This window comes from Tiliqua scincoides, chromosome 4, assembly GCF_035046505.1.
Source record: "Tiliqua scincoides isolate rTilSci1 chromosome 4, rTilSci1.hap2, whole genome shotgun sequence".
Taxonomy (NCBI): domain Eukaryota; kingdom Metazoa; phylum Chordata; class Lepidosauria; order Squamata; family Scincidae; genus Tiliqua; species Tiliqua scincoides.
This window is the reverse complement of record NC_089824.1, coordinates 69,215,193-69,227,487: the sequence shown is the minus strand read 5'-3', so window position 1 is coordinate 69,227,487 and position 12,295 is coordinate 69,215,193. Positions and strand designations below refer to the sequence as shown.

Sequence of the window (12,295 nt, the reverse complement as noted above, 5' to 3'; positions counted from 1 at the left end):
ATGGTTGCCAGTGAGCAACCATGATTTATAACATGACTACTGTGTGCCAAAAACAGCCTCCCAGGCATGACCAGAGCTTACTATTCTTATCTTTATTCCCTATCATCCCCAACCTTGCGCCAGCTATTCGTGTTTGCCCAGAAATCTGAGTGCAAAGGCTGCTGGGGTAACAGACGGAAATGGCTGGCTAGCGCAAGGTTCGGGGAAGATCAGGAATGAAGAGGCTCCCCCACAAAATTGTAAGCTCTGTTTTGCAGGGGAGGTGTTACCATGGGTGCTGGATTCGGCTCGCAGGCTGTAGTTTGGACAGCCTTGGTCTATAAGCAGAAGAAATATCTGCTTATTACTAGTGCTGCATATGTAATAATCAGCTGTTCCTCATTGACTTAAATAATTTTGGTGTTTTCTGTTTTTTATGCTTATTTATGCAATAGTAGTTGGCAACCTTCAGTCTCGAAAGACTATGGTATCGCGCTCTGAAAGGTGGTTCTGGAACAGCGTCTAGTGTGGCTGAAAAGGCCGATTCAGGAGTGACAATCCCTTCCACACTGGGAGCAAATGCAGTCTGTCCCTGGCCTGTCTCCCTGGCTATGGGCCTTCCTTCTTTGCCTCTTTGCCTCAGACTGTTGGCCAAGTGTCTCTTCAAACTGGGAAAGGCCATGTTGCACAGCCTGCCTCCAAGCAGGCCGCTCAGAGGCCAGGGTTTCCCACTTGTTGAGGTCCACTCCTAAGGCCTTCAGATCCCTCTTGCAGATGTCCTTGTATCGCAGCTGTGGTCTACCTGTAGGGCGCTTTCCTTGCACGAGTTCTCCATAGAGGAGATCCTTTGGGATCCGGCCATCATCCATTCTCACGACATGACCGAGCCAACACAGGCGTCTCTGTTTCAGCAGTGCATACGTGCTAGGGATTCCAGCACGTTCCAGGACTGTGTTGTTTGGAACTTTGTCCTGCCAGGTGATGCCGAGAATACGTCGGAGGCAGCGCATGTGGAAAGCATTCAGTTTCCTCTCCTGTTGTGAGTGAAGAGTCCATGACTCGCTGCAGTACAGAAGTGTACTCAGGACGCAAGCTCTATAGACCTGGATCTTAGTATGTTCCGTCAGCTTCTTGTTGGACCAGACTCTCTTTGTGAGTCTGGAAAACGTGGTAGCTGCTTTACCGATGCATTTGTTTAGCTCGGTATCGAGAGAAAGAGTGTCGGAGATAGTTGAGCCAAGGTACACAAAGTCATGGACAGCCTCCAGTTCATGCGCAGAGATTGTAATGCAGGGAGGTGAGCATATTTATTGCATATTTATTGCAATAAAATAAAATAAAATAAAATATTGCATATTTATGCAATATGCTGGGTGTTTTGGATAGTTTTCTTGCATATTTTATTGATAGAAAAGCAGAAGAAAAATAAGTCTAATTTTCTTGTGCATTTTAAGCACTTTAATTTATTTCCCCTTCCTTGTCCCAAAGTGCACATAATGGGCCAAAATACCATTCAAACTCAACCTGTATTATAATTGAATGAAAACACTACCAGGCATAAATATACCTTGCATTATACGCTGCTCAAAACAATAAAGGGAACACTTAAACAACACAATGTCACTCCAAGTCAATCACACTTCTGTGAAATCAAACTGTCCACCTAGGAAGCCACACCGATTGACAATCAAGTTCACATGCTGTTGCACAAATGGAGTAGACAGCAGGTGGAAATCATAGGCAAGTAACAATAAAGGAGTGGTTCTGCAGGTGGTGACCACAGACCACTTTGCAGTCCCTATGCTTTCTGGCTGATGTTTGGGTGACCTTTGAATGCTGGCGGTGCTGTCACTCTAGTGGCAGCATGAGGCGGAGTCTGCAACCCACACAAGTGGCTCAGGTAGTGCAGCTGATCCAGGATGGCACATCAATGCGAGCTGTGGCAAGAAGGTTTGCTGTGTCTGTCAGTGTAGTGTCCAGAGCATGGAGGCACTACCAGGAGACAGGCCAGTACACCAGGAGACATGGAGGAGGCTGTAGGAGGGCAACAAGCCAGCATCAGGACCGCTACCTCCACCTTCGTGCCAGGAGGAACAGGAGGAGCACTGCCAGAGCCCTGCAAAATGACCTCCAGCAGGCCACAAATGTGCATGTGTCTGCTCAAATGGTCAGAAACAGACTCCATGAGGGTGGTATGAGGGCCCGATGTCCACAGGTGGGGGTTGTGCTGACAGCCCGACACCATGCAGGATGTTTGGCATTTGCCAGAGAACACCAAGATTGGCAACCTCGCCACTGGCATCGTGCTCTTCACAGATGAAAGCAGGTTCACACTGAGCACATGTGACAGATGTGACAGAGTCTGGAGATGGCAGGGAGAACGTTCTGCTGCCTGCAACATCCTCCAGCATAACCGGTTTGGCAGTGGGTCAGTAATGGTGTGGGGTGGCATTTCTTTGGGGGGACACACAGCCCTCCATGTGCTCACCAGAGGTAGCCTGACTGCCATTAGGTACCGAGATGAGATCCTCAGACCCCTTGTGAGACCATATGCTGGCGCGGTTGGCCCTGGGTTCCTCCTAATGCAGGACAATGCTAGACCTCATGTGGCTGGAGTGCGTCAGCAGTTCCTGCAAGATGAAGGCATTGATGCTATGGACTGGCCCGCCCGTTCCCCAGACCTGAATCCAATTGAGCACATCTGGGACATCATGTCTCGCTCCATCCACCAGCACCACGTCGCACCACAGACTGTCCCGGAGTTGGCGGATGCTTTAGTCCAGGTCTGGGAGGCGATCCCTCAGGAGACTATCCGCCACCTCATCAGGAGCATGCCCAGGCGTTGTAGGGAGGTCATACAGGCATGTGGAGGCCACACACACTACTGAGCCTCATTTTGACTTGCTTTATGGACATTACATCGAAGTTGGATCAGCCTGTAGTGTGTTTTTCCACTTCAATTTTGAGTATGACACCAAACCCAGACCTCCATGGGTTGATAAATGTGATTTCCATTGATGATTGTTGTGTGATTTTGTTGTCAGCACATTCAACTGTCAGGAACAAAGTATTTAATAGGCATATTTTGTTCATTCAGATCTCGGATGTGTTGTTTAAGTGTTCCCTTTATTGTTTTGAGCAGTGTATATCACAGAACCAAACAGGATCAGCCTTAGAAGCTGCAGGACCCAATGCAAAACATTTTTGCAAGGGGCCCTATTCAACAGGATGAGAGGCAGTGGCAAGGTACCTGGCAACACCATCAAAGTCAACTGCTTCAGGGGAGGGGCAATTCCAAGCCAACTGGACCCCAGGGGCAGGTGGGGGGAGGGCTGTCCAGTGGCAATGTTCCGCTAGACACACTCGCCTTGCAATGCCTCTGCATGGAGGATTCCATGCTGGAGCATCAGCTACAGAGTGAGGTGTCAGTTATAGCTGCTCTGTTCTCTGCCCCAGTGCAGGGCCCCTTCAGGCTCAGAGCCTAATTTGGTCAAACTGCTCTCAGACCAGCCCTGAACCAAAGATTTATTGGACCAAAGATCCAATAAATCAAGAACCCCTGTGGCAAGACAGTATGAATATCTGTAAAAGATGCCTCTCTTTCAAACTTTTTTGAAAAACTGCCAAGAAAGGAAATTTCTCACCTGCTTAGTTCTAACACACTACTTTCATAGCTAAGAAATTTCTTCTGATGGACTTCTATGACCACAATTTGCCATTCTAAATTCACTGCATCTTATCCCTTCCTTGGTGAACAGACCAAAGAATAGTGATTCTTCCCAGGTTGTGATGAAAAACCAACATCTGCAATCTGAATCGCAAATAAAATGTAACTATTTTTACCTGACATAGAAGCAGGAAGTATAGCCTGACCCACCAGACCTTGATGAAGCAGATTTTGGTCAAATTGGCCAGTGAGAACAGAATTATTCATGATGAAAACATTGGGATCAGTTGAGGATGAATTAAGAAGATTCACAGGCTGCAGTCCCTCAGATGATGTACGAGGCACAGGCTTCCTGGCTTTCTTGGATTCTGGTTTAAAGTGACACTGTATATGGGTCTTCCTTCGTCCAGATGTTCGAAACCTTAAGTCACAATGAGGACATTTAAAAGGCTTTGCTCCTGTATGCAGGCGCATATGCACTTTTAGACTCCCTTTTGTAGAAAATGAATTGCTGCATACATGGCAGCTAAAGAGCTTCTGACCTAGAAAATAATAAAAAGAAAAAACCCAGTGAGATACAAGGTGAAAAATAAAGGTTGTTTTTATAACCACAAATCCTGAAGAATTTCTAATACGTAAGTGGTGAAATCATACAAACTACACTTGGCATTTCACCTCATTTGGAGTCTGAAAAAGATCTGATTCCAGAATTCTTATCTAGGATAGACTAGGAATGCAGACAGGATTCAATATGAGCTTCCTGTGCTTCTCCCCACTCCTTTATCCTTGTGGAAGGTAAGCAAATGTACCAGAAGATCTCATGTATAATTGAATGAAGGATCACTGCTCCAATTTACATTAAAATCACCTAAATAGCTCAGTTTAATTTCCAAAGGAAGATGAGCAACCAAGCCAGGGTCTATGAGGTTGCTGCTTATATAGCAGAATATTTCTTTCATTTTCATAAGCAAAAATGATAGTCACATATCTTTTTTAAAAATCTAGTGTGAGATCCAACCAAAGTTCACCACAGAAACAGAATAGATGAGTACATACTTGGCTGTACTTCTTAAACCCATCTATAAAGACACACATCTCCTTTAATAATACAATCAAGGAGGAAACACTCTTGAGTGCTACTTTAATAAATGTGAATAATAAAGTGCTACTTTAATACTGAAAAGTTAGCTGCTATAATAATAAATTAAAACCTGAACTATTCTGGCCAATTTATCAGCACAAAATATTTATGTAGTATGATGTACATCATTTTACTTTGCAATAACTAACAGAGTAGAAGGTACGCACTATTCAACTTACCTGTGTGTGTTTTTACATGACAATCCAGAGTAGACTTCACAGTAAAACTCTTTCCACATTCACCACATTTATATGGTTTTTCTCCTGTATGGATACGCACATGCCTACACAAAAATATTTGTCATTCGATTACTATATGATGCAATTGTGATGGGATGAAACAAACATGACAAATAAGTTTTAAAACAAGCAGGCCTCAACAATTTTAAAAAAAAATTAAGTGTGGTTTACTGTGCAAGTCAAAACAACATATCTGGAAACATTTCTGGTTTTCCCAGCACATTTTTTTAACTTTATAACATGCAATGTTATTTGAATAAACTTTCTGCTAGATTATCTGTGCACAGAGTTATACAACTATTAATTAGTTTAAACAAGGTAGAATGCTATAATATATAAGACAATAATAATCAGAGAAGAGTCTTCTTTAGCTCAAAAACCATTAAACCTGGATCCAGCAGGTTGGCTTGCTAAAGATATGGCGGGTATCCAGAAGAAACAGGCCTTCTCAGAAGCAGCACTGATCCTCTTGGAGACCAGAGAGTTACCTGCACTGCAAGCTTTTAGGTGGCCAGTCAAACCAGGTTTCTCAGGCAAGCATTTAGAATTACAGAACCACAGATACTCAATAGCATTTTCAGCATTTTTACCTTGAAGGGACCCTTCACCCATGACAAATGCAAACTGCTTTTGAAGTTACTCTGAGTTCCAAAATTGTTTTTCAATGTGACATGAGCAGCTACAATTTGAAAAGATAAGTCAAAAGTCGCTTTGAAAATACTAACTTGCTTGTGTAATTCTCTAGATCAGAAGTGTCAAACCCATTTCAAAGAGCAGGATAAATAACATTAATGGTGCCTGCTGAGACCCAGAAGTGATGTTATTAAGCAGAAAGTGATGTCATTATGCAGGTGATGGCCAAAAATAAACACTTTTTTGTCACTTTGCAGCTTAGCAGCTGAGAGGTGCTCTGCAAAGTGATGCCTTAGCAGAAGTGGTGCTGCTGAAAGGGCAACCCACATGATAATTGGGCTGTTCCAGCACTGCCCTTTCAGTAGTGCTGCTTCTGCCAATGTGTCACTTTGGTGCCCAGCAGCTGAGAGCAGCTGATGGTAGTCCTGGGAGAGACCAACTATCATTTGGGGAGGATAACTAGGTAACTGTGGCGGATAACATGCTAACTGGGGGCTCTGCTAACTGGGTAAGAGGCACTTTTTAAGTGGGTGCTCCTCTTTTATTTAGCAGGAGAAGAGTAGCTGGCCCTTCTCACCCCAGCCGTGGTGTTTACAACTTTTTAGACTATGCTCCCTTTTGGGACAGGAAGCCATTTGTCCCAATGTTACTTATTTGCATTTCTCTGTAAACCGCTTTGTGAACTTTTTGTTGAAAAGCAGTGTATAAATACTGTTAATAATAATAAATAAATAATAATAATCTTTCACAGGCTGTACCTGACCCACAGGCCTTATGCTTGACACCCCTGTTTTAGACTATGTGACCAATGTGACTAAAACTAAGCTGAAAATATTTTACTTAAGACAGATCCTTTAATTTTAATAGTCAAACCAACTTACCTTACCAAATCACTAGGCTTTTTAAAGCTTTTGGGACAGTAAGTACAACAGTTAGCATATTTTGGCTCAGCCTCCATTTCTGCCTGTTTGTCTTTGATTTCACTAATTCTGTCCTTTTCTGCAGCAGACTGAACAAGAACTTTTTCAGAGACAGTTGCACTTTCTTGGGGTCTAATTTTTGCAAGTTCTGCTGTTTCTTCCTCTGTGAAAGTGATAACACCAGGCCTTGATTTTCTAGAAGCAGTTCTTTCAGCAGTTTCATCTTCTTCTTCTACATATTTAAAGAGAGAAGCAAAAACACATCACAAAATACTTTTAAAGTTTTATTAAGAACATCAAATGAGCTTCTTGAACATTGATTTAAAAAAAATCAAAATATTATCCAGCATTTTAAAAAGCACAAATGTTTCAGGGTTGGGGCAGGCAATATGTTAGTTCTGAAAGCCACTCCATGTGGCCTATGTCCACTTCCCAACTTCAGATTGCACAACACAACTACTGCAGAGAGGGGGAATCTTCTAATTATAAAGATTAAAAAACAAAATCACTATTCCTCAATGAATATTGACCCAAATCAGTTGCTTAGGTCTATCTGGAAAACAATGATCACCTGCTGCTTCTCCACCCGTTGCTGCTGTTGAAGATACAGTTTGATGCTTTTTCATGTGCTTTTTGCAGTGAACTGTGGTCCTGAAAGTTTCATCACAAAATGGGCACTTGTATGGTTTCATGCTCATATGAGTTGCCATATGTCTAGTGAGGCTTCCATTAGTAGTGAATGATGTACTGCAAATGCTACAGCTGAATGCTTTAACTCCTGGAGTAAGACAAGTGAATAAAAAACCCAAGGATTTTTTGTTATCTAATTTACCTGCACTGAGAAAATATTACAAAACTGAGGTTCTCTCCATTTAACCTGCAATCCTGAGTACATACTGGTTCGGAACAAATCATCATCTACCATAGTTCAGAGGATTATCAATGAGACTGCCCTCCCATTGGAGTTTACATGGTCCCCATTCCTCCTCCTCCCACTCTTCAGAGGAGATCAAAAGCTTCAGCTTTTACTTGTGAACCACAGCATGATCCTAATTTCTTTTTTTAAAACTGCAGTTCCAGGGTGATTGGCGGGAAGGGCACAGGGGAGGCTTCCCAAAGACTGCTAGGCAACACAAACTGCCAGCACCATTCTTGTCTCACCCTTCTGACACAAACTGACATTAGTCAGTCCCTTTTGGGGATGTGTTGGAATTTTTGCTTTACTACAGATTGGTATCAGAATGGAGTGTTTTTCACCTACTCCAAGGATGGGCATGCACCAGGTAGACATGACCTGCAGGATAGTACGGGGAAGAGAATTAGGAACAGTGGCGTCACTAGGGATCGTGTTACCCGGTGCAGGATGCCAGCATGTTACCCCCCCCCATGCAGTGGGCAGGCAAAATCCCAGGTGGTGGGTATGGTGATGCACCATCACTCCGCCCCCACTGGTTTTTTGGCTGTACCTTTAGATAGAACAAAGATAGAACACATTCTGCATGAAATTACACATTGATTGATATATATAACATGCTGGTATTATTACTCCAAACGGTGATTTTCGTGATTTTGGTCACTAGTGGTGTCACACACACACCCCTGGGTGTCAACTTACTAACACCTTATTGCAGCAGTTCTCAAACTTTTAGCACTCGGACCCACTTTTTAGAATGACAATCTGTCCAAGACCCAACAGAAGTGATGTCATGGTGAAAGTGACATCATCAGGCAAATTAAAATAAATAAGAATAAATAATTAAAGTAAAACATAATTAAATAAGCAGAAGGCAGCCCTGTTCCACCAAGTGAATTTCCTCTGTAGCCTGCCTGCAATAACACCCCCCCCCCCAATCAGTAAGGTTTTCAGTCCCACCCAGTGCCCAGTTCAATTTAACAACTTCTGTTTAAACCGGATCACTGTCAGGATCCACCTGGCTTTGCAAGTCTTAAAAAGGTTCACCTTATCAGCTGAAGCCTCTGTTTTGATCCTTTTTAGTGGGGGGGGGGGGAAGGCTGCCTTCTGAAACATTTGTTGAGCTCCAGTTCCATCAGATCAGAACCATTCTAGAGGCTTCACATTCCCCTTTGCTTGGCCTGACCACCACCCAAGGCACGTTTGCTTACTTGCAAGTAAACAGGACTGTGAGGCTTAGTTTCACTTTCCATAGGGCTCAATACATTTGTCTGCTTGGAGGGAGGGACTTCCTTCTCAGGTGTTTTTGGGGGCTGCATTCATTCGATCAGGACCATTCTGGTATCACTGGGTTCCTCTCAGCCTGCCCTTTCCAGCGGACTAAGGCAAGTTTGCCTACTCACAAGTAAATGCGCGATATGGCTCAGTTTCACTTTCTATAGGGCTCCATGTATTTTTTGTTCTCCAGTTTTTTGGCCATAACTTTTGATAGAGATATTTCACTCTGGTTTTTTGCACTGCATTGTGCTCAAAATTCTACATCCAATGGTATATAACATGATGGGGTTACTCCTAACCACCGCAATTTTAGCGCCTCACCCCCCAAGTGCGCGTCACCCCCCCATGTGCATCACCCTGTGCGATCCGTACCCCCCCCCCAGCAATGCCACTGATTAGGGATCCCAGTTTCTTCTATTATGCAAGCAAGGCTTGGGAGAACAACTGGTCTCCAGAGGCTTCCCAAATTGGGAATGCAGGCGGGTAAATCCTCAGGTTTGAACTGTGATGTCTGCCTTATAGTCCAGCTTGGGGTAGGAAGAGCAATTCAGCTTTCTTGACCCCCTTTTCACAGAGCCTGACAGTGATGAAGCTAGGAGACATGCAGGTGATCCTGGGTTTGGATCCAAGGTAATTCTGCCTAAAGGAGGCTATCTCCTCCAAGTCAGGTGACCATACAAGAGGGGATGGTGTGTCTTAGGAAGGACATGCTGTATTTACTGACTCTTGTCTGGTTAAATGACCAATAAACATGGCCATAATTTTTAACAAACAATTCTGTATCGTGGAAGTTTGTATGAGAGAATACCTGGACAAATGAAATATTATACTATACTTTTATCACCTGTATGCGTCTTCTCGTGGGATTTAAGAACTCCAGAAGAAACAAATCCTCGACCACACAGTTGACATTTATAAGGCTTCTCACCAGTATGTGAACGTACATGCTGCTTCAAGTGGCTGGATTTCTTAAAACCTTTGTTGCAATACTCACACCTATTAAAATTAAAGCTTACTTTGAATAAAATGGACTGTCAAATTCTGAGGATTATCTGTAAAGAAGTGCAATGTTTTGTCACTGTCACATTTAACATTAGCAACAATTGTCATTGTAATACAAAACTGTAGTTTTTATTGTAGTACCTTCAATGTTTCCCTGTCATATTACACCCAAATCATAAACAAATTAACCTGTAGTACTAGAAATTTTAATTGTTGGACAGCCCAATCTCTCACCGGGGTAGCGCAGGCGGCCTGCACACTTCTCCAACAATGGCTGTTGCAAATGTGCCATAAGGTATGTTGTGACAGGAAGGGAGAGTTACCATCAGGGATGCCAGCACCAGTTGATGTTGGGCATCCTACCAGTGGGAAGAGCACACCGCCAGTTGGCAATAGAGGTGTTCCTGGGCAGGGGGAAGGTGGGGAAATGGCAGCCCAGGGCGGTTCACAAGTGGGAGGGGGCAGGAACAGCAGCAGAGGCTGCTGCTGGATCCTATCCCCTCACCCCTTCACCTGAAAGCCTTACATGGGCTATTCAGATCTGCACTAGTGATTTTGCTGGTGCAGATCTGAGTAGACCCATAGGAGTTGTGGGGGCGCTACATAGGGCAAAGAAACCAATGTTCCCTTACCTTGAGAAGACTTCCAGCTGTTTCACCTGCCTCGCAGGATGCAGCGGTGGCCATTTTTGGGCCACTGTACAGTGGGGCAGGCAAGCAGCATAGGATTGGGCACTCAGCTGCACTGAAGTTAAATTCTCTAAATTTTAATCTCCATCATTATAATGACAACCACTAGCAATTTGTACTTGCACAAAATATGAAGATTATGGAAAAAGAATAATTATTCAAAACTAAAGAACATTTCTCTAAACAACTTGATTACAATCAACTTAGTTTTTACGATGACAAAACAAAATACATGTAAACATGCAATGGAAATTTAGATGAAAAGATAACACTGACATACAAAAAAAGCCCTTTCTTCAGTTGCTAAGAATGTTTGAACAAATTTAGGATATTTTTGGGGTGCAGAATCCAAAAATGGCACTGATTTTGCCCGACTGGTTCTAGTTTTGGGGGTATAGCATAACCACCTTATATGCTGATTCAAGGATCTTCCTTGAGAAGAAGCTGATGCCATGGCTTCCCAAAACTATACCCCCAAAACTAGGGCCAATCGGGCAAAACCAATGCCATTTTTGGATTTCGCATACCAAATATACCCAAGGATAGATCTTTTTCTTCAACAAAACAAATGTAGGCCTCTGTAATGCATATCTTCAAACTCTAAGGGAACAATCCTAACCCACTTCCAGCACCTACATAAGGTGCATAATGCAGCTTCAAGGTAAGAGAACAAACATTCCCTTACTTTGAGGAGGCTTCCGTGAGTGCCATTCAACTGCAGGATGAAGCACATGTTCCATTGGCACAGCTATGCCAATGCTGGAAAATTGTTAGGATTTGGGCCTAATCTAAGGGCGCAATACTAACAGGCACTTATGCTGGCATAAGTGCCCTGGGAGGGTCGCAAACGTGCCGTAAAGCACGTTTGAGCCTCCGTGGGAGGAAGCTGCAGAATGTGCCAACACACAGAGGCCAGCAGAAGCTTCCACGGCGGCTTCCTCACTGCCGCTTGTGTCAGCGCACCCGCGCCAACACAAGCGGCAAAGGTAGGCGCGGGGGAGCATGGAGGAAGTGGGAGGGAGGCGTTTCTGGGTGGGGGGAGGGCAGGCGATGGGCGGCCCCAGGGGTGGGTGCATGGGGAGCCGGGGGCAGGGCTGGGACCCTGCAGTTATGCCGGATCCCAACCCCAGTTTGGGATCAACTGAAGGAAGCAACCCCAGCTTCCTTCCGTAAATGGAAGTCTTGCCCTAATGAGGAGAATAAAAAGGAACATAAACTGTGGCAAAAGAAATGTAAGAAGGTGATATGGGAGGCCAAGAGAGACTATGAGGAACGCATGGCCAGCAACATTAAGGGGAATAATAAAAGCTTCTTCAAATATGTTAGAAGCAGGAAACCCGCCAGAGAAGCGGTTAGCCCTCTGGATGGTGAGGGAGGGAAAGGGGAGATAAAAGGAGACTTAGAGATGGCAGAGAAATTAAATGAGTTCTTTGCATCTGTCTTCACGGCAGAAGACCTCGGGCAGATACCGCTGCCCGAACGGCCCCTCCTAACCGAGGAGTTAGGTCAGATAGAGGTTAAAAGAGAAGATGTTTCAGACCTCACTGATAAATTAAAGATCAATAAGTCACCGGGCCCTGATGGCATCCACCCAAGGGTTATTAAGGAATTGAAGAATGAAGTTGCAGATCTCTTGACTAAGGTATGCAACTTGTCCCTCAAAACGGCCACGGTGCCAGAAGATTGGAGGATAGCAAATGTCACACCTATTTTTAAAAAGGGAAAGAGGGGGGACCCGGGAAACTATAGGCCGGTCAGCCTAACATCCATACCGGGTAAGATGGTGGAATGCCTCATCAAAGATAGGATCTCAAAACACATAGACGAACAGGCC

General features: G+C 44.1%; 1 protein-coding gene across 1 annotated transcript in view; it reads right to left on the bottom strand.

Annotated features, from left to right (window-relative positions):
- ZNF236 (zinc finger protein 236) overlaps positions 1 to 12,295 on the bottom strand; it is a 91,590-nt gene that overhangs the window by 32,310 nt on the left and 46,985 nt on the right. The window contains exons 19-23 of the mRNA XM_066623772.1: positions 9,615 to 9,766; positions 7,151 to 7,357; positions 6,541 to 6,811; positions 4,967 to 5,070; positions 3,823 to 4,188 (exon numbers count right to left, since the gene is read on the bottom strand). Of these exons, the coding sequence (XP_066479869.1) occupies positions 3,823 to 4,188; positions 4,967 to 5,070; positions 6,541 to 6,811; positions 7,151 to 7,357; positions 9,615 to 9,766 (1,100 nt within the window). The remainder of the gene's footprint in view (positions 1 to 3,822; positions 4,189 to 4,966; positions 5,071 to 6,540; positions 6,812 to 7,150; positions 7,358 to 9,614; positions 9,767 to 12,295) is intronic.